The sequence below is a fragment of the Trichosurus vulpecula genome, chromosome 1 (genome assembly GCF_011100635.1).
Source record: "Trichosurus vulpecula isolate mTriVul1 chromosome 1, mTriVul1.pri, whole genome shotgun sequence".
NCBI lineage: Eukaryota > Metazoa > Chordata > Mammalia > Diprotodontia > Phalangeridae > Trichosurus > Trichosurus vulpecula.
The window spans coordinates 430,417,914-430,440,681 of NC_050573.1; the positions used below are offsets into that span (position 1 = coordinate 430,417,914).

Sequence of the window (22,768 nt, forward strand, 5' to 3'; positions counted from 1 at the left end):
ACTTGACTGTCTATATAATATTTATATTACTAATATTATTAGTAGTAACATATAGAGATCACTCATATAATTATTATATACTGTATTTTATTAAATTATAAATATTAGTATTACTAATAATGGTAATATTAGTAATTACTTGACTCTAAGTTTACAGATTTGGAGTCAAGAAGATCTGGGTTCAAATTGTGTTCCTGTGACCTAACTGTATGACCATGAGCAAGTTGCTTAATCTCCCTGGGCCTCAGCTTCCCCATCTGTAAAACAGAGATAATGATACCTTTAGTAACTACCTCACAGGATCGTTGTTAAGTAAATGAGATTATGTACAGCATTTTGTAGACTAGAAGGGTATAAATATACATGTACATAGGAGGGGGAGGGGGAGAGACAGAGAGAGGGAGGGAGGAGAGAGAGAGACAGAGAGAGAGAGACAGAGAGAGACAGAGACAGAGAGAGAGAGAGGAGAGAGAGAGAGAGAGAGAGAGAGAGAGAGAGAGAGAGAGAAACAGAGAGAGAGGAAGGAGAGAGAAGAGAGAGCTCAGTTATTATTCTCTGACTTTAGTTGTAAAACTCATTTTAATCTACAGCTCTTTTAAAAGGCCAAAAGCTGCTGTCAGGGCAGTGCAAATACACCATTCATTCTAGGGCCCTCCTCTTCGTTCAGTAAAGTACACAGATCTTTAGAGTGAATAAACATTAGCCATTTTGCCTCTGTTTACAGAGATAATAATTACTACTGTAGCTGTGGTTTTTTTTAATGCTAAATTTAGAACTTTTGAAGGCAAATATAAAGCCACAGGGTTTTTACTCTTTTTAAATCAGTAGTGCAAACTTCATACAAATGATAAATATTGTTTTTTTTTTATTTTTGGACCAAGATTGGAAGGTCTCCTGATGTTGCTTTATTTTTTTAATAGATGTGATTTATGTCACAGATTGGATTCCATATCAGTTCAAAGACTTGTTAAGGTCTCATAGAAAATTACTCATCAACTTGATTCCCACATTATTATCTTGTAGGCTGTGATGAAATCGTCATCTACACTAATGTAACTGCCTCCTTCCAGATCTCTCCTCTTATTTTTCAGACCTAAGAGGGCTTCTTTTTATCACATTTGACTCCACTTGGGCGTTGTGAACATTTGCTGCTAGCAATCTTCTCCCAAGCAGTGCTGAAAGGATCCGTCAAGCTATATCAATAATGCACATATCCTGGGCCCTAAACTCCACCTCACAGGAAAGCAGACCCTAGAGTAATGGACTGGTACATTCACAGAATCAGGATTCTTCAGGCTGAAAGGAACCTTAGAAGGTCCTTCATTTTGCACCAGAGAGTTGCACTGATTCACACTCAAGTTGCTGCCTTCACTGCTCAATGTACTTTCCACTGTACCATATTGTTCATACCAACATAGAAAATGAAAAAGTTCTATGAAACAAAAATTCTTTTCTTCATTGGCATGCGCCTTGCCTGATCTATCCAGATAATTATCCTAAGCTTCTCTTGCTTTGCTGGTAAAGATACTATTTACATGAAATTAAACAGGGGGTATCTGATGCAGTAGAGGCAGCTAGATGGCTCAGTGGATAGAGTGCCAGGCCTAGAGTCAGTAAGAACTGAGTTCAAATTTGGTCTCAGACATTTAATAGCTGTGTTGCCCTGGTCACATCACTTACTCTCTGTTTGCTTTAATCCACTGGAGAAGAAAATGGCAAACCACTCCAGTATCTTTGCCAAGGAAAACCCAATGGACAGTATGGTCCACAGGGTCACAAAGAGTTAGACATGAGCAGACAACAATAATTTGAAGCAGTGGGCCAAGAACTGGATTTGATGTGGAAGACCCAGGTTGTGCATGAAAACTGGCTCTCTACTTACTACCTATGTGACTCAGGCAAGTTATTTAATTTCCCTGAACCTCAGCTTTCTCAACTATAAAATGAGGAAGTTGGTCTTCTTCTGAGGTGTTTTCTACTTCTACATTTGAGATCCTGTCTTCTCCAGACTAACATTCTTATGCATACACAAAGCACAACAATTGCTTATCTGCATTTTGACAGGACATAGAATGTTTTGAAAGTAATAGAAGCACGAATTGTCATTTCATCTAACACAATCTTTCAGAATCTTCTTACATAAAATAATATTTCGCCACCACCATTCCCTCTCCCTTCCCCCTTGTTGGCTGTGAGTTTGGCTCACTGTGGTTTGGGGACAGGATGGGCTTAAGCCCCCAATTCCTGACACTGCAGAATGTTTACACATGCAACCTTCCATTGAAATTCTTCCACTCAGCTAATGAATGAACCAGAAGGCTGAAGCCACAGCACAAAGCCTTGACATCCAAAAGGAAAAATGTCTGATAGGGTCCTATATGCTCTTTGTTGAGCATTCACCCTTTTCCTGGCCAATATACACCTACATCCTTGAACTTCTCTGGTTAACTAAGGTTCATATTCATTCCTTTCTTTAAAACTAGGCCAGGTAACAGCTAAAATAAGCCAGGTGAAAGGGGCAACAGGGAATACTAATTCCAAGTCATGCCAAGGAAGGTCTTTGGTGAAAACTATGAAGGAGTTAAAGCTTCTATTCAGGTCAGCTTTCTGGGCTCCTGCTCCAGGTGCCCATAAGTCAAGGCCTGCCGTCATCTCTGGCTCAGAAGCCTCATGCTATCATTCATTCTCTTTGTACCTAGTACCCAGGGTTTATGTCTATTGTGCTTGTCTCCCTCCCAGCCAAAGCACATCTGTCTGATTGCTTTTACCTTCAGATGTTTGTCCTTCACAATCTGGCAAACAAACTATCTCTTCGGCATTTACATTATTCTCCCTTGCATGCTCTAGGTCCCAGCCAAGCTGACCTACTTGCCGCCCTAAGAACTCAACAATCTGTCTCCCGCCTGTACACCTTTTGCACAAGCTGTCCTTCATGCATGGGATGCTATCTGTGCTGGTGTCTGCCTTTTAAAACTCCTAGTTTTCTCCAATGATTAACTCAAGTACCATCTCCTGCAAGAAAGACCAGATCTGTGTAGTGGTCTCATAGCAAACTCATTGGGATGGAAACAGATTTAAGACAACCTGTGATTAACAGGACTGGCTTTCCCAATTTCCTCTGCTGTTTCTGCTCTCCCCTCCACCCCCAATTACCTTGTGTTGACTTTCCACTTTGTATTAAATAAATATTGATTTGTCTCTGTGTGTGTTGTTTCTTGCTATAAGAATATAAGCCCCTTGAGGGCAGGGGCTATTTTGTTTTTGTCTTTGTGTTTCCAGGACCTAGTACATCATCTTAAACAAGAGTAGGCCTGTTGAATGAATCTGGTAAACTGAAAAATGCTATTTTCTCTCTGTCCCTGCTTTCTTTGTTTAGCTCATTAATACTGAACAGTGGGAATTTCATACCTTTGAGGGAGATATTTGGGGACAGGTGGGGACTTTAAGTCCTACCACATTGGGACTTGGGCCACCCACATCCAGCTTCTGCTGTCAATTGACTCATCTATAAAGCATGCTTAGAGTATTGGGATGTATGGTATATTTGCTAGGAACAAAGACAGAAGTAATCCTTTTCAACATTATCATATATAATGGGGTTTTGCTGATGCTCAAATAGTTAATTATTAAATTATAGAAGAGCTTTATGCATTCAGTAACAGTTAAATGAGATTACAGAACAATTTCAGGCGATCACAAGCTCTTTTATATGGTCATGCAGGACTATAAGGATGCAGTTGGTCAATTCAGTTTCATCCAGGTTATTTTAACCCTGTTCTGGTCCCTGCCCAGTTTTCCATTAGCATAGTTTCACAGACTGTGTCTTTCTTGTATTGGAGTAAAAGTCTGTTTTCATTTAATTTTGTGGCATAATTAAGAACAGGAGTTCAAAGAATAATGCTCTGATAAACCAACAGTTTAATGTCTGTGTCCTAAAAGTATCTAGTGGATAAAAGCAGGACTAAATGCCTGATGCAGTTAATGACCCAGGCTTTGAATGTAATAGAAAATTAATGAGTTGAATTCTTTCCCAGATAACACACAATAATTGAATAATTACTGACCTTTGAAGCAATTAAAGAGCTTATTGATGTCACGTGGAAACAATAGGGATCCAAGGCTGAAAATATATATTTAGGTGCCAAGATATTTTTCAATTTTCAGTTTTTAGATTCTATGTTAGGCAAGACTGGGCTGAAATGGAAATAAATACACAAGTTCTCAATTAATTTGTGATTGTTTTTCCAAGTAAGGTGCTCAGTTTTGGTTATATGGCGTAGTGGAAAGAGAACTAGATTTGAAATTAAAGAATCTGAGTTCAAATTCCCTCTCTGCCATTTTACTACAAAAAGGAGGTGGTGTAGTAGCTAGAGTGTGAGATGTAGATTCAGGAAGACCTGAACTCAAATCCAATCTCAGACACTTAACTGACTGTGTGTTCCTAGGCAAGTCATTTGATGTCTGTCTTATCATCCTCTGTTAAATGGGGATAATAAAAGCACTTGCCTCACAGGATTATTGTGAGGAACAAAGGAGATATCATTTATGAAGGGCTTAGCACAGTGTCTGGGATATAGTAAATGCTATTTGCCTCTTCTTTCCTACATGTTTGACATTGTGTAAGTTACCTAACTCCTCTTATTTTTTTTATCTCTAAACTGCTTTCCAGCTTTAAATCTATGATCCTATGATTCCTACTTCCTCTTTGTCAGAAGGGACATTTAAAGCATCCTACCTATGTCTCTAGCTAGATGGATAGACCGCTGGGCTTGGAGTCAACTGAGTTCAAATCCAGCATCGGAAACTTCCTAGGCAAATCTTTTAACTTCTTTTTGCCACTGGAGAAGGAAATGGCAAACCACTCTAGTATCTTTGCCAGGAAAACCCACAGACAGAGGTCCAGGACGTGACTGAAACAACTCAACAAGAACCTACACCTACCCAGAAAATATTGGAGAGGGTAGAATCAAAATTAATCCCTTAAATTTTAAAGATGCTGATGCCTAGCTCCCAGCCATGCTGCTTTTTGTAAAGAAGCAATGGTTAAATTACCCAAAATAATAATAGTAGTAGCCCACATTTATGGAATTCAACAAACATTTATTAAGCATTTGTTGTATACAAGGCACTGTGTTAGGTAGTGGGGACACCAGGATAAAGAAGAAAGCATTCTCTGCCCTCAGGGGACTTACTTCTACTGCAGTGGGGGGAGTGGAATTTACAATTTACGTTCGAGGCTGGTAGTGCAAATAGTAATACTGTATTTGACAAAGATCAGAGAAGTTATATGAATTGGCCAGTAACAAAGAGGCTATGTGGGGTCAGAGGCTACACACTCAGGTTTTTCAAATCTCCAGTCCAGTGTTCTCTCCGGGACACTCTTTACCAAATGAGGTGCCTGGTAGATAACCCACTTAAATTTAGTTTCATTTCAGGCTTGGTTTTTCTGTTAGAAATAAAGTTCTGTGCTTGATTCTGCCTGCATAGCTCCAGGGCAGATTTTGATCCCCAGTTGTGTTCAGTTGAGAGAAAGACACAGGGCCATATGTTCCCATGAAGCTACATGGTGTAACGTGTAGGGAATTACAGCAATTGCCTCTTAAAAGCTCCAGGGTAAGCCAAACTAAATATGATTCTGTGCTAATAGTCTAGGAAAGTTTTCACCAAAGACACAAATTCCATACAAACTATTGGGGGAGGGGAAGGAGGAAGAATATCTTTTTAAATGAAAAGAAATGTGAATGTATATGTGATATAGATGCATTCGTTTTTGGTCTGGATATGTGATGTTACCAGTGGAGGGGTATTCCCAGTCTACACATTCCCTCTACTCATGCAGATGAGTAAATTGATAACATAAAGTCTTAAGAGGCTCACTTGGGGCATTGAGAGGTTAAGTTACTTGCCAAGCAACACACAGCCCCTATGTGCCAAGGGGAGAACTTGAACCCAAGACTTCCTCACCCAAGGCTGTCCCTCAGTCTATTACACCACACTTGCATGTTCAGTCATTCCAGTCATGTCTGACTCTTCATGGCCCCATTTGGGGTTTTCTTGGTAAAGATACTGAAGTGGTTTGCCATTTCCTTCTCCAGCTCATTTTACAGATAAGGAAACTGAGGCATTGGGGTTAAGTGGCTTTCCCAGGGCCCACAGTTAGTATGCATCTGAGGCCAAATTTGAACTCAGATCTTCTTGACTCCAGGCCCAGCACTCTATCCACTGTACCACCTAGATGCCCATCATGCTACCTGTCTAAATCAATCAATAGGTGTTCCATGTTCCAGTCAGTACAGTAGGCTCTGGAAATATAAATAGGAAGGATGAAATAATCCCTACTCCTGATCTGTTTACATTCTAATGGAAGAGACAACAAGGATGTAAAACATGTATACATATATATATATTATATATGTCATTAATAAATGCAAATATATCCAAAGTGATTAAATACATGATAACATGGGGAGGAGGGGAAGCACCATATTTCAGTCATTTGGATTAGCTGGAATGTTATATTTATTGATACTCCCATTTTGCTATTACAGAGACACCCCTTAGCCACCTAATGGTTACCTAGCACTCATGTTGTAATGAGAATTCCTCATATGCTCTAACAGACATTGTCCCTTTCAGCATCTTCTACCTAAAAATAACACCAAACAAATAATCCGTAGATAAAGAGAGGAGGTTTGCTTCAGTAAACCCATATGCAGGCTTTTGTCTGCTTATTCCCTGTGGGATCACTGAAAAACGGTACAGAGGTAGAGGTAACCAACTAGTCCACCACTTACCTTTAGGCAGCATTGTTGTCTACACTGTTGCTTACATGTCCCCATTGAAAGTAAGCTGTGGCCACCGTGGGGACTTGGCTATCTGTCTAGGCATATGGAAGCATCCATTGATATCCACTCAAGAGCCTCATCATGGCTTGGAGGTGACTGTAGGTTCTAGAATGCTCTTCCAGGAGAGCGTAAGTTCTTATGGGTTCTACCAACCTAGAAAAGCTTTGCATATGCATGCAGGAATGGATTTCACGTCATCTGAGAACCAGCTTAGCTGATGACTTAAGACTTGTCACCACTGTGGTCAGAAGATGACGACGCTTTTGGCCTCAGTAACTTGAAAGCTCTCTATTAAATCATTATAGGACTGATAGAATCACAGATCAGTAAAGCAAAGAAATGAAGTATAGGAAATCTCTGAAAGGCTTTTAAGACCATGAAGCCTTGAACAGTGGAAAGAGCACTGGCTCTGGAAGCAAGGGCTGGCTCTCCCCCTGTGAGCATGGACAGGTCAATTAAACTCCATGAACCTTAGTTTCCTCATCTGTAAAATGGAGAAGTCAAACTAGATGACCTCTGAGTCTTACAGCTCTAAAAGTGTAATCCTATGACCTTTGGTTTAACAGTATCTGAGAAGGGTCACTAAGAGCTAGGAAGAACTTGGACAGAAGATGCCCACCTTAGCTGCTTCTCTGTTTCAGTGGGTCGATGCGCTCATCAGTGAGAGCCTTCCCTCTATCAGTGCAGCATCCCTTTCATCATCTTATGTGTTGATGTTCATGGCCTTCCATAAAGGATTCACCTTATGTACTGGAGACTTTCCCTCAGACCACTTAGAATTCCTAGCTATCAGTGCTATCCAATCATACCTGTCTTTGATGATGTTTTTTTACACCACTTCTTGCCACAAGTTATGGCAGGAGATAAATATACAAGACCCTTCCCAAGAGCCTTGCCCAAGGCTCTTAATCTCTCTTCCTTTCAGTCTTTTACTCTAGAAAAATATAATGAGAAACATCTTGTCAACAATACATAGACTGTGAAGTGGCAGTACTAATGAGATTGTTATGAAAAGTGGGGACTTGGACATAGTTGTTGTAATATAAACATTGGCTTCCTGAGACACCTCAATTGTACATCTGCTATGGCCAAATTCTTTGAAGCAGCTAATGTCTATTAATGATGGGGAACTTACAGATGTTTTCATCGTGGATTATGGTGTGCCTCTGTCCTCACTGAGGACTGATGCTGAGACTTCTCCATGTTAAAAGAAAGCTGAGGAATCCCATGAGATGGTGCTGCAAAGGTCAAAATCAGTGTCAGATTGAAAGCTGGAAGGGGTCCTTACAGATCAGCTAGCCCAATCCCTTCATTTTACAGATGAGAACACTGGACTGAGCTGGCTAAGTTGGAAAGTCTGCAATGGTAAGGTGTCAGTTCGCCCTGATATAGGTGTCAGAGGGTTAGAGTTAGGTCTATAGGGAAGAGAGTTTATCAGAGTATTCACACAGCAAATTGGGAGCCTAAGGTAGGAGCATAAGAAAGTCTGCAATGGTAAGGTGTCAGTTCGCCCTGATATGGGTGTCAGAGGGTTAGAGTTAGGTCTGTAGGGAAGAGAGTTTATCAGAGTATTCACACAGCAAATTGGGAGCCTAAGGTAGCAGCATTGCCAGGGGACTAAAGAGTAGATTGGCTATGAGGCATTCTTGAGATCCAAGAGGTATGTGGAGTCTGTAGTCTGAGGTCTGGTGAGGATTCACCAAAACTGAGTGTATGGCGTTGTCTGAGCAGAAGCAAAGATAATTCATTCGTAGTCTATAATATTCAACAATATGAGTGTGTATGTTCCAGACAGGTGAAACTAACTATATCTTCCATATTCCTCTAAATGAGCTTGAGCTGTGGCCTACTTCCCACCCACAAGGGCGGAAATAACTCTGCAACCAGTGACAGACATATGTCCTCAACCTAATGGCCTCTTTATTTTTAACTGAGGTTTATGGTGGAAGCTGTCAGCCCATGAAGTGGTGTTACAAATGACAACAGATAATTCTGAAAACTAAAGACTAAACACAAATATAATTTATTACTTTGCAAGGCTCAATAACATAATTTTGATGTGAAAAGTCTTAATTGACTTCGATTTAATTCAAAAGATAAGAGTGTGGGATTTGGAGTTTCGAAGGTACTATAGGCACCGTCTAGTCCACCTCTTTCATTTTACAATTGAGGGAACTGAGGCCTAAAGAGGCTAATTGACTTGATTCAACAAACACATTACAGTTTCATGCAGAGTGTAGAACTAGGAACTAGGGAAAATAAATGGTTAAGCTAGAACAAATCCCCTGCCTTCGTGGAGCCTACCATATCCAGTGGGGAGGGGTTTGGGGGTGGGGAAATGACATACAGGTAAGTAATCCAAAACTGTACATGACAAATGCATTTGAAGTGTGTAAGTGCTACAGGAGAGCTGAAGGATGGGAGAGTTATTTATGCCCAAGGAGAATCAGGTCATGTTTCCCATAGGCTTAATGAAGACAATAGCCACCAGCCAAATAAATGTGCCATAAAATTGGGAAATACAGTGTCAAAATAAGGAATTCCTACTAGACAGTATTTTTAATAGATATCACTGGGTTCACACACTTTGGTAATAACAGGAATATCATGGAATCCTCGGTGTTTATTGCAGTTGGGATATCGTGTAGTAATGCCTTACAACTAAGTCCCATGATGATCCTAAATTCATAGTTTTAAAGTCTTAAAACTGGAGATCATTAGAGATCATCTAATCTAACTGCTTCCTTCTACAGATGAGAAAAGTAAGGCCCAGAGAGGCATAGTAATTTGCCCAAAGTAATACAGAAAGTTAGTGGCAGAGCTGGGATGCAGTGTTCCAATAGTCAGTATTGTGGTCTGTTCATTTTTTTCACTGTACTATACTATCTTCTGAATTATGCTTTGTCAAGCCAGATAATATCTCAGTTAATTTTTCAAGTTTCAATTCAATTTTCAGTGTATTATAATCAATTGTTTAAATTTAAAATTTGAACCACCCAACAAATACTTCAGAAAGGTCACTCTTCTCTCTGGAGTAGCAAAATAGATACAACTCAGAAGGCAGCTAGGTGGCTCAGATAGAGTTCCAGGCCTGGAGTCAGGAAGATTCATCTTCCTGAGTTCAAATCTGTCCTTAGAAGCTTACAAGCTATGTGACCTGGACAAGTCACTTAATCTCTGTTTGCCTCAGTTTCCTCATCTGTCAAATGAGCCGGAGAAGGAAATGACAAACCACTTCAGTATCTCTGCCAAGAAAAGCCCAAATGGGGTCATGAAGAGTAGGACACAACTGAACAACAACAAACAACAACAAATGCTTTCTGAGGTCCCTTCCAGCTCTGAATTTGTGATCCTATGTTTCTTTGATTGACTGCCAACAATAAAAAAAAAATTTATTTGTCAAGTCTGCTGATTTTTTTTCTGCATTCAAATCACAGAAATATTATTACAATTGATCCTGAGCTTCATTTGCTAACAAAGGTGCAATTAACTTGTCTGCTTTTTAATAAGCTGCTATAATAAAATATTGGCTCCAACTTCCTAACAGACGTTTGACTGAATTAAATGACCATTCTTCTGGTGGCTCTCCATAGATAGAAGCCTTGAATAGCAAGGCCTTTTTGAAAGGTAAGAGCAGAAGTACGCTAATGTAAAGTTGCCTCGTAGCTAAGGAAGTTGTTTTAGTGTGCAGATAAAAGCTCTTGAGTCTAATTTTACTTTAACATAAAAGGTTCCTTAGATATTGTAATTTGGCCCCAGGAAATCCCAAACCTTTCCATTATCGTCCAAAACTTCTCTTCCACTGTCCCTGCTCCAACCTCATCTGAGGTTCTGTAAATACTGGAGCAGCAGTACTGTTTGTACTGCTTGAAAACATCTCTTAGGGCTTCTGTCTCTACTGTAAGGGGTCTAGTAATCCAGTTGACAATTTGTTATTTCTCCCTGTTGAGCTTTTAGGAGATCAGCAGCAACAATAAATCTTTACACTGAGAAAAAGGAATTGTAGATGACCAGAAAATAACACAGCACAGTTTATTCACTAGAAAAAATTTTTAACTTTGCTGCTTCCTTTTAGTCATTCTTCTTTCTATTTCAGTTTTCCAAGCCAAAAAAAATTACATTTTTTGCAAAACATCACAGCAAATATTTCCTAATTGTTTCAGATAGACCAAAAGGTCAAAGGCTTTTAGATCTAGAGGTGGAAGGGACCCCAGAGGCCATCTAATCCAGCCCTCTCATTTTACAGAGGAAACTAGGTCCAGACACACCCAAGGTCACACAGGTAAGCTTCAGAGGCAGAATTTGAACTCAAGTCGTCTTGCTCCAGAGCTGAGTGTTCTTTACATTGTACCATGCTATCCATTTCTAAATGTAAAGCAGCTGCATTGATTTCTATTGGGTAGATTATACTTTAGGTTGGACATACTCAGTCCTATTTCTTACTCTAAAATCTAGGTGTTATGTAAAGCTTCTGTGCAGTAGAAGGGGATATGTCTGAAGCAGCACATGAACCCAGCCGGGTCTTCCTGACTCTTACTTCAATGCTCTATCCTTGAAATCAGGGACTTTTTTTTGTCTTTCTTTTCATCCCAGCACTTAACACAGTGCTAGTTGTTGCCTAATAAATGCTTGTTAACTATACAACTATGTAATGCCTCCTCTCCTCTAAATGTCATCTGTAACTAAAAAAATTATTCATCCGTGTAGGGAGTTCTCGATTTGGATCTCCCTCCGCCAGTGCAGGTTGGCACCTTCTCTCCTTAGAGTTTCCTGGGACATTGAGAGATTGAGTGACTTCCCCAGAATCCCACAGCTATATGTGTGAGAGGTGCTTCTACCTCTGATAACAATTATTTGTAATAAATAGACTATTCTGCCTCTATTTTGCTCATCTTAAAATGGTACATAAAGTATATTGGCTCTCTAGATGTAGTATAAATGGATGAGGTAAATTTTATCTTCAAGATATTTTCATTATTATTTGTATTGTCTATCTTAGGGACTGTCCACTCAACTCCTCCTCCACTGCCTCAGTGTGGTGTAGAGGTCAAAAACTGACCTTAGAGTCCTCACTCTGGCGCTTCTTACGAATCTGGAATGCCTTTGTCTTTGGGCCTGACAGTGGACTTTTTAGTCTGAGGACTAGTCTGGCTAAGCTCAGAGAGGCAGCTAGATGACCCAGTGGGTAGAGTACTAGGGTTGGAGTCAGGAAGACCTGTGTTCAAATATGACCTCATATAATTCCTAGCTGGGTAAAACTGGGCAAGTCGAGGGAGCAGAGCCAAGATGGCGGCTGGAAATCAGGGACTTGCGTGAACTCCCCACCAGGTCCCTCCAAAAACCTATAAAAATGACTCTGAACAAATTCTAGAACTGAAGAACCCACAAAATAGCAGAGGAGAGAAGGGCTCCAGGTCAGGACAGCCTGGATGGTTGCTGAGTAAGGTCTATCACACGGAACTGGGAGAGGAGTGGAGCAGAGCCCAGTGTGGGCAGCGGCAGGACCAATCAGACCCAGAGCCAGGCAGAACAGGCCCTAGCACCTGAATCAGTGAGCTGTGGCAGTTACCAGATTTCTCAACCCACAAACACCAAAGACAACAGAGAAGGTTAGTGGGAAAAGCTGCTGGGGACAGAGTGAAAGGAGTTCATGGTTCAGCCACCACCCAGGGGGCAGTGGGGGTGGTGCAGCTACAGAATTACAGCTGTAGTTGCTTCCAGCCCCAGGCCCACCTGGTGGGAGGAATTAAGTAGTGAATCAGAGCAGGAGTCAGAGCCTGCTTAAGATCTGAGTCACGGTCCGGGTTGGCAATTCTTGGGGTGGAGGAGCACTGGTGTGGCAGAGCTTGCTGTATAGAAATAGCTCTGAAAACAACAGCACATCCCCTCAAGCTTAGAACAAAGTACTCTGTACTCTACAAGCAGGCATACCCTGACAAAAACCTCAGGGGTCAAGTAGTTGGCTGGGAACATGGTCAGGCAGTGAAAATGGACTCAGATTCAGTCTCAGACTTTGGAATCTTTCTTTGGTGACAAAGAAGACCAAAAGATACAGCCAGAAGAAGTCAACAAAGTCAAAGAGCCTACATCAGAAGCCTCCAAGAAAAACATGAACTGGTCTCAGGCCATGGAAGAGCTCAAAAAGGATTTGGAAAAGCAAGTTAGAGAAGTAGAGGAAAAGTTGGGATGAGAAATGAGAATGATGCAAGAAAACCATGAAAAACAAGTCAATGACTTGCTAAATGAGACCCAAAAAAATACTGAAAAAAATATTGAAGAAAACAGCACTTAAAAAATAGACTAACTCAAATGGCAAAAGAGCTCCAAAAAGCCAATGAGGAGAAGAATGCCTTGAAAGGAAGAATTAGCCAAATGGAAAAGGAGGTCCAAAAGACCACTGAAGAAAATACTACCTTAAAAATTAGACTGGAGCAATTGGAAGCTAGTAACTTTATGAAAAATCAAGATATTACAAAACAGAACCAAAGGAATGAAAAAGTGGAAGACAATGTGAAATATCTCCTTGGAAAAACCACTGACCTGGAAAATAGATCCAGGAGAGATAATTTAAAAATTATTGGACTACCTGAAAGCCATGATCAAAAAAAGAGCCTAGATATCATCTTTCAAGAAATTATCAAGGAGAACTGCCCTGATATTCTAGAGCCACAGGGCAAAATAGAAATTGAAAGAATCTACCGATCGCCTCCTGAAAAAGATTCCAAAAAGAAAACTCCTAGGAATATAGTCACCAAATTCCAGAGCTCCCAGATCAAGGAGAAAATACTGCAAGCAGCCAGAAAGAAACAATTTGAGTATTGTGGAAACACAATCAGAATAATCCAAGATCTAGCAGCTTTTACATTAAGGGATCAAAGGGCTTGGAATACGATATTCCAGAGGTCAGTGGAGCTAGGATTAAAACCACGAATCACCTACCCAGCAAAATTGAGTATCATGCTCCCCAGGCAAAATATAGACTTTCAATAAAATAGAGGACTTTCAAGCTTTCTCAGTGAAAAGACCAGAGCTGAATAGGAAATTTGACTTTCGAACACAAGAATCAAGAGAAGCATGAAAAGGTAAACAAGAAAGAGAAATCACAAGGAACTTACTGAAGTTGAACTGTTTTGTTTACATTCCTACATGGAAAGATGATGTGTATGATTCGTGAGACCTCAGTATTAGGGTAGCTGAAGGGAATATACATACATATATATATACAGATATATAGACAGAGGGCACAGTGAGTTGCATATGAAGGGATCATATCTAAAAAAATAAAATCAAATTAAGGGATGAGAGAGGAATATATTGAGAGAGGAAGAAAGGGAGACATAGAATGGGGTAAATTATCTTGCATAAAAGTGGCAAGAAAAAGCAGTTCTGTAGGAAGGGAAGAGGGGGCAGGTGAGGGGGAATGAATGAATCTTGCTCTCATTGGATTGTACCTGAGGAGGGAATAACATACACACTCATTTGGGTATCTTACCCCAGAGGAAAGAAGGAGGAAGGAGATAAAAAAGAGGGGACAATAGAAGGAAGGGCAGATAGGGGGAGGAGGTAATCATAAGCAAACACTTTTGAAAAGGGACAGGGTCACAGGAGAAAATTGGATAAAGGGGGATAGGTTAGGAAGGAGCAAGATATAGTTAGTCTTTCACAACATGAGCATTGTGAAAGGGTTATACATAATGATATGCATGTGGCCTCTGTTGAATTGCTTGCCTTCATAGGGAAGGTGGGTGGGGAGGGAAGAGGGGAGAGAATTTGGAACTCAAAGTTCTAAAAACAGATGTTCAAAAAGAAAAAAGGTTTTGCCTGTAACTAGGAAATAAGATACACAGGCAATGGGGCATAGAAATTTATCTTGCCCTACAAGAAAGTAAGGGAAAAAGGGGTTGAAGGGGAGTGGAGTGACAGAAGGGAGGGCTGACTGGGGAATGGGGCAACCAGAATATATGCCATCTTGGAGTAGGGGGGAGGGTAGAAATGGGGAGAAAATTTGTAATTCAAACTCTTGTGAAAATCAATGCTGAAAACTAAGTGTATTAAATAAATTAAATAAATAAAAAAGAAACTGGGCAAGTCACTTAACCTCTCTTTGCCTCAGTTTCCTCATAAAATGGGAATAATAGTAGTACCTACCTCCCATGAGGATCAAGTGAGATAATACTGGCAAAAACAGCTTAGCGCTATGCCTGAGGTATATGCTTGTTTCCATCCTTCCTCATCTCCAGAAGACTGGTCATCAGGTAATAAGCTTTTTATTTGACCACATTATGAAACCTCCCACTGATGAATGGAGGCACCATGGTGGTCAGTGGTTGGCATATCCCTGATGATGAAATCAGAGATCTTTTGAAGTACTGGATTATGTTTTAGGAAAAGAGCTCCTAGAGACATGGTTTTTAGTTCTTATAAACAGTAATATTTCATTTCTTAATATGATATTATCCTGAGCTACTGAGTGCTTCCCATCATATTTATCATATATCCAGCAGTTTCTATTGCATCTATGTGCATGCTGTAAAATGAGATAATATACAATATGCTTTAAATTCTATTGCATGAGGCAGCACAGCCAGCCCTACACAGAAGTAATGTAAGCGGCTGCCAAGGTGGCCTTATTTGAGGAGCGCTGAAAGGTTGGCCTGCCGAATAATATGCCCCTTGGGAAGCAGCAAGATACAAGGAACAAGCACTGGCTCTGAGATAAAATGACTGGGTTCAAATCCTGCATCTGCTGATAATTATCTTTGTGGTCTTGGACAAGTTGATTTTCCGTCCTCCTGGGTTTCCATTTTCTCATCTGTAAAATGAGGAGGTCGGATTAGCCGGCCTCTGAGGCCCTTCCAGCTCTAGAGCTAGGCTCCTATGAGCCCTTCTAGCCAACCTTTGGGTTAAAGTACAGCCTCTCAAATACCCCTGTTAAAGTTCTGATGTATTAATTAGTACATTAACCATGATCACTTAGTATCATTTTGGAGGATAACAAGGCCCTGAGAAAGGGATTCAGGGCAAATGAATTTAGGTGGAGCAGAGTGAAGATGGTCAAGGAAGATTAAGAGCATGTAGCCCTGCAGTGGACAGCTGGACAGCAGCTGGAAGGCCCTTCATGCTGGCACCTAATCACAGAAATGTTGAAAGGGAAAAGCATTGAAAGAGAAAGTGGGACATTCACCAAAGACATTTTTGCCTGCTTCAAAGTCTTGCCTAGGGCAGTACTTCCAAGACAGAAGTGAGAGAGGAAGCTGCTCTTATTCTGTTCAGCTGGAGGCATAGCAAAGGACTCGATGGGATGTAGTTATGTTGAAGCACCTGTCTCTCCCACAGTTGGCTCACTCCCTACATCCTCCATCACACACTCAGCTATGGACAGGTCCATTTTCCTGACTTATGTAATCAGATGGTTTTCCGGAAGCGCTTTTCCTCATTTCTTAAATGGTCATTGGAAATCAGAATTAATTGTGATTGCGAAGTGCTGCATAAGGACCAACTATTCCCCCACTCTGGATTTTTCCTTAGGAAACAGCCTCCAGAATTTAGAAAAACATATACGCCATCTTTTTCAAAATAATTACATCTGATATCTTGCCACTGACCCACTTAAGGCAGAAGACAAATCCAGCCCCTGCATTATTTAATTAAACATGGTCAGCATTTTTAGATGAATGGCATTGAGAAATGAAGATGCAATTTAAGCAGAAATGCGGTCCAACTAACCTTTGAGCTTTCTGCCCTTTCTCCCCCTATCCTGTTCTTAAATTTAACTTGTGCTCTTTTGCTTTATTCCAAAATATACAATTTTGTAGGAATGAAAAATTACTTAAAATACTCCCCCAAAACTTAAGTGATGCCCCCTAATTAGTCCAAATATTTTACCTTACCTACCTGTTTTATTTTTTTAGCCTGGATCTGTGATTTCATCACTATAGGGACTTCCCAGTATGTAAATTTCATCCACAACTGGATCTCTAAATTACTTGCAACTAGATCCTAGGGAATTGCTTGGGGGAAATGAAAGCTTAAGTTACCAGGATGTCACAACTAGTATGTGTCAGAGGCAGGACTGGACCCCAGGTCTTCCAGACTCCAAGGCCAATCCTCTATCCTCTCAGTCATGCTATCACTCTTTTTTTATATATTCTATTTTTTTTTACAACTAATTAACTAATTTGGGGGTTTCCATTTTGTTTTGATGCAAACACTTACCCACCAGCACTCATATAAACTCACTGACAAAATGCATTCCTCAAAAGGTTAAACAAAACTGCCTAATAGTATGATTGTAGCCGCTGGTACATTTCACTTTGCACTTAATTAACAGAAAGGAAGAGTTGTTGAGAAAGAGGCAAAGTGGTGTAATGGGTATAGAGTCAGGAAACCTGAATTCAGGCTCTGCCTCTGTCGCATACCGGATGTAACCTTATCAGGGGAGAAGAGGTCCATCTGCCTTAGTAGTGGGAACTTTCTCATTGTGAGTGAAATATATCAGTGAAAACAGTGAACTAAAATCAGAAGGGAAGACTATCATACACATTTGAGATAGCCACAAGGATTTCAGCATAATGTCCTGGACTACTTCTATAAGTAAATTCACTATTTGTACAGCTTGATTTTACTAATCTACAATACCAGAATTTTCTCATTAATCTCCTTCCCTCCCCTCTCCCCTTCTTTCTCCTCCTTCCTTCCCCCAACCTCTCTCCTCTACCCTTCCTTTCCCTACTCCCTCCCCACTACCCTTCCCTTTTCCCCTTCCATCTCTCCCCACTTTTCCCCTTTTCTTTTCCCTTCTCCTCTTTCCTCTCTCCCCTTCCCCCACCCCACCCTTCTATTTACAAAGATTATGTCTCAATTAAAAGAAACATGTTACATGTTACAGAAGGGAAAATAGTCTGGAAAGCACCTTAATCTTGGTACAAGTAAATTCATATCTTTATTTTCTGGTCATCTGATTTTAGAGGAACTTTGTGTTGAAAATCATCATAATTATTTTCAATTAAATCAAATTCAACAAGCATTTATTAAGTGTCCAAAACACTGGGGATACAGAGAAAACAACAAAAACAAAAAAGACCTTGCCCTCAAGCAGCTTACATTCTATTGGAGGGATACTTTTGAGTAAATAGCTGGTTTTATATACATATGCTAAATTGAAGAAGGACAAACCACTGAGAAATAGGGGAATCTAGAAAAAAACTTCCTGTAGGAAGCTGCTGAGCTAACGTCTGAAGGAAAATAAGTATTCCGAAAGATAGAAATGAAAAGGGAATACATTCCAGCTCTGGGGGACAGCTTGTGCCAATGGGCAGAGGTGAGAGGGATGTCAGGTTCTGGGAACATGCAATAATTCAGTTTAGCTGGAATATAGAATATGTGGAGGGAAATAAATAGAAATATGGTTAGAACAGTATAGTAGCCTCCCAAACTTGATTCTACTTCATTTAGTTAGGGATGGGGGTGGGGAGGGGCGGTGAGGCATCTTCACAAATGGTTCACGGAAGGGTAGAGGATTTTTCAAAATTAGGGTTTGTGTTTGTTTTTTTTAAGTCTGGAAATGTGCGTTGACAGGTTTAGAATACCTGGGTATTTAAATTATTTAAAACCTTTGTGATTTAAAATTTCCCATACTACTGCAGGGAGAAAAGAAACCCTTGGGATGCTTGTTTAAGGAGCTGTTAGTCAGAAGGGCACTTTAAGTGAAAGATGTGTCAGCAGTATTTGTTTGCAAGGCTGGATACCGTAGATTAAATGCTTTCAGGAATCCTTGTGTAACACTTCTCTCTTGAGTGGGACTGAAGTTTGATAAGTGAGACTTTAAGGGTATTAACAACTTTCCACTTTCTTTTTTATTACAGCCCAGAAGATGGTGAGATACATCCAGAAATCTGCAGGCTTTACATCCAGTTGCAGTGTTGCTTAGAAATGTACACCACAGAGATGCTAAAATCCATATGTCTGCTAGGATCTCTTCAGTTTCATCGGAAAGGTATCTCATTTCACCAACTGCCAGAAATGCAGATGAAATTGTTACAAACCGTCCATATGCAGCATCATTTGAACTCTCAGATCCTGTATATGGTGATAGAGTGGATCCTACCCACTACGAATTATAATTATAAGGACAGACTATCAGTGTAGGCCACCAGCACACACTGAGAAAAGAGCTAAATTATCAGTCCCTCTAAGTATGCAATCGTATATGCAGATATACTGATTATTTGAACCAACAGTCCCAAAAGTGGGAATAATTATTGGACTTTATTCTCCCACAACCATGTGTAGAGACATAGAGACACAACCCCATTGGCTCCATGAAACATTCAGAGATCTTTTAAAGGTAGGTGTGCCATTTTCCAGAACAGTCTATATCATTTTGGGGGTAAATTATATACCTGTCACACATGCAAAAAAAAAGAATGAGGAGTGGTGGTTAAGAGAAAATGTGGAAGATTCAGCCATTCTTTCATTCATTGGTGTACTTAACTGTACACATTCGTGTACTTAATTTGAGGACATTTAAATGTAAAATAGAACAAAGTATTGACAGAAATTACAAGAAATGTACTGCTTGATCATACCCTCTACCTGAAAAGTTGCCCTAAGGTTCAAGTCGTATTTTGGGTCAGCATCCACTCAAATCCAAAGATTTTGAGCCTCTGCCTTTGTCTGTTTTACCAAACCAGCAAGAGGATACACTTGTTCAGAAGACACTTAATTAAACATAGGGAAATAAACAAGAAGAAACACACACACACACACACACACACACACACACAGAGGTATATCTTCCCATGGACTCATATACCACCAATGGGAATAGAAACATGAAACATACAACTAGGGACATTCTTGGAAGAGGGCATGTGGGCAAAGTACAGTGAAGTGGCAAGAACACTGGGGTTAGACCCAGGAGAATTTGGCTTTGCTGCTTACTATCTGTGTGACCTTCATTAAGTTACTTAACTTTTCTGGACCTCAGTTCTCTAGTCTTTAAAATAAGGATGCTATACACTAAAAGACCTCTAAAGTCCTTACTAGCTTGAAGGCTATGGTCTTAACCAAAGCTATATGTTTGCAGGGCAGTAGCCCAGCTGAAACCTGCCACTTGCTACACCCATTTCAGGGCCACCAAGATAATCAACTGTTCTAGTGAACGCAATAAATGATGTGCTACCATGCTGCAAAGTTGTGCTTCATGTAAATCAAATTTTCAAGGGGAAAATGGACTCTAACATGAAGAATGAGTAATCTAAAGTTCTTACTTCTGGGACATGATGGCCCTTTCGCATTTCCCCTGTTTCCACCTTCTTGCTGGTTGGAGAAAATGTACTCTCTGATGCTATTACTTTCATTCTCTTGGTTGGGCTGCTGTCTTAAAGTCTTATGAAGTACCCCCATAGTAGCCACACCTATCCAGTTTTCAAAAAGCCAGCTCTGGTCATTAGGCTGTTTTTTTAAACTGCTTTCTTTCTGCCTTAGGCTACTCCTTAGACTCAGTATGCACTTTGAGGTTATGTTGAGAACATTCTCTTTGAGACTCCTTTCAACTACTGTCATACCTTGGGTTGCTGCCCAGGGGTCATGGGTCAGCTCTGGAATTTTATTGAAAAAGACTGCAGAGACAGGTGGAGTTAGTAACTTCTTAGTCTTCATTCCTGCCAGCAACAAAATCAGTGCTCTCCCCACAGAAGCATAAGAGATAGTCCCTACCAGGATCAGAGTTCAAAGAAAGAAGGACAAATGGGGGAGGGGGAGCAGGGAAGTCATGGAAAGGTATAGGGAAGAAATGGGATGTGACCTGCATCCAGGAGGATAACTAGGATTTGAATAAGAGGAAGGGCATTCCAGGGAGGAGGAGGAGGAAAGAGGAAGCTCTGAAGGGCTATTGATATGAGCAAAGGCTTGGAGTAGAAGAAAGCATGATGGTTTGAAGCAGTGGTGGGATTCAAATAAGTTAACAACCGGTTCTCTGCCCTAATGATCATTTTAAGTATACAAAAAGATATACCGAAAGGTAGTTTAATATTTCATGCACTTAATAGTCAAATAAGAACAATAAAAGAGGTACACAAAACATAAATTATGTTATAAGAAAGAGTTTTAAAATATTAATGAAAAAAATATTAAATAATACCTGACAAAAATGTATCCTTATGGAGCTAGAGCAGCCATGTGATCACAGCAGCCAGTGTTGGAACATATGTAGAACCAAAACTCATTCTACCCATTCTAATTCTTTTTTTCATCTACTTCCATGTCTTCTGAAATGGACGATAAGATAACCCTTGAAATCTATATTTCTGTCGGTTCACTATGTCCCGGCTTCCTATTAGTTTCACCCTTCAGGGAACACCAGCACACTCATAATATCTGGGGGGAACTTTGGGCATAACACAAAGTGGAAATAAATGACAGCTTATCACTCCCTGGTTGTTTGCCACTTTTCCTCCTTCAGTTATATGTTTGTTTACTGAAGTAACAAAAACGAGAGAATTAAAATGTAGTATTTCATCAAAGGTGTAATGAGTTTTAAGAAATGAATAAATAAATATTACAAGCATTGTTCTGTCAGTTTTTTTCACCTGTGGACTGTGAATATTACTACAGGAGCTCAGAAAATGCTGTTGCTGAGATGAACGTTAAAAAAGAGTAAGGAATGTAAATTTGTGATTTCCACATTGGGCAGCTGCCCAGGTGTCCACCTTAGAGAAAATCCTGATTACAAGTGCCATTTTAACAACTGGTTCACCAAACTCAACATAAAATTAGGCAAACCGGCTGAATCCCACCACTGGTTTGAAGGTACTGTGGAAAGACCTTCCTACACATGGACTGAGGGATTTATATTGAGGAATAGCTGAAGAAAACTTTTAATGGTTAGTTTGGGGTCAGATTGCAGAGAGTTTTGAGTGCCAATTGAGGAACTGGACTCAGGTTGTCAGTCTCTGTAAGGTGAGGGAATATGAATATAGAAGAAAAAGCTATACTATGAAACATGTCAAAAAAATTTAAATGAAAAAGAAACCCCTCAATGCCATATGCTACTGTATATGTAGGGGACAGCTAGGTGGCACAGTGGGTAGAGTGCCTGGCCTGGAGTCAGGAAAACTCAATCTCCTGGAGTTCAAATCTGGATTCAGATACTTCCTAGATGTGTGACCCTGGGCAAGTCACTTAACCCCGTTTGCCTCAGTTTCTATGTCTGTAAAATGATCTGGAGAAGGAAATGGCAAACCACTCCAGTATCTTTGCTCATAAAACCCCAAATGGGGTCACCAAGAGTCAAACCCAACTGAAAAATGACTTAACAACAACCACCACCTTGTATATCTATGCAAATATTCTTCCTTAGACTGTATGTGACCTCAGATAAATCGCTCAACTGAGGTCTCTCCTTAGGCCTCATTTTCCTCATTAGTAAAATGAGGGGATTAGACCAGATGGCCTCTGGGGTTCTCCCAAAATCTAGATCTATGATCCCATAATTCTAGAATTTCTGCCATCCTCCTCTTCGTTGTCAAGAGCAACAACGGGTATTTAGTGGTTTCCAGCTACATACAGGCATATCTGTATCCATGGCTTCTGAGCAACCACAAATCTAAAAGTTGGAGGTGTGAAGTAAATATCAAACAAACTCCACAAATAATGATACCCATCATGAGCCAAAGAATCAGTTAATCAGCAGGCAATTGTTTTAGCATATAGATGAGCTGATCTCCGTGCTAAGTTCTAGATACAAGGAAATATAAAGTTCTTGCCCTCAGGGAGCTTATATTCTACTATAGTGATGCAGCCCTTTCCTAGAGGCAGTGGCCAAGGAAAGAAGCTTTGATCTAGGCAGTCATAGGGGTTGTGAGTGGAGCCATAAGGCAGTAAATTGTCATGTCCTTCTTAATGGCTGTGGTAATGATTTA

General features: G+C 40.3%; 1 protein-coding gene across 2 annotated transcripts in view; it reads left to right on the forward strand.

The window, feature by feature from the left end:
* The window catches only part of LOC118834825 (regulator of G protein signaling 7 binding protein), a 125,278-nt gene that overhangs the window by 53,274 nt on the left and 49,236 nt on the right, over positions 1–22,768 (forward strand). For both annotated transcript variants that reach the window (XM_036742266.1, XM_036742267.1), the window contains exon 3: positions 18,710–18,840. In XM_036742266.1, coding sequence (XP_036598161.1) covers positions 18,710–18,840 — 131 coding nt within the window. The remainder of the gene's footprint in view (positions 1–18,709; positions 18,841–22,768) is intronic.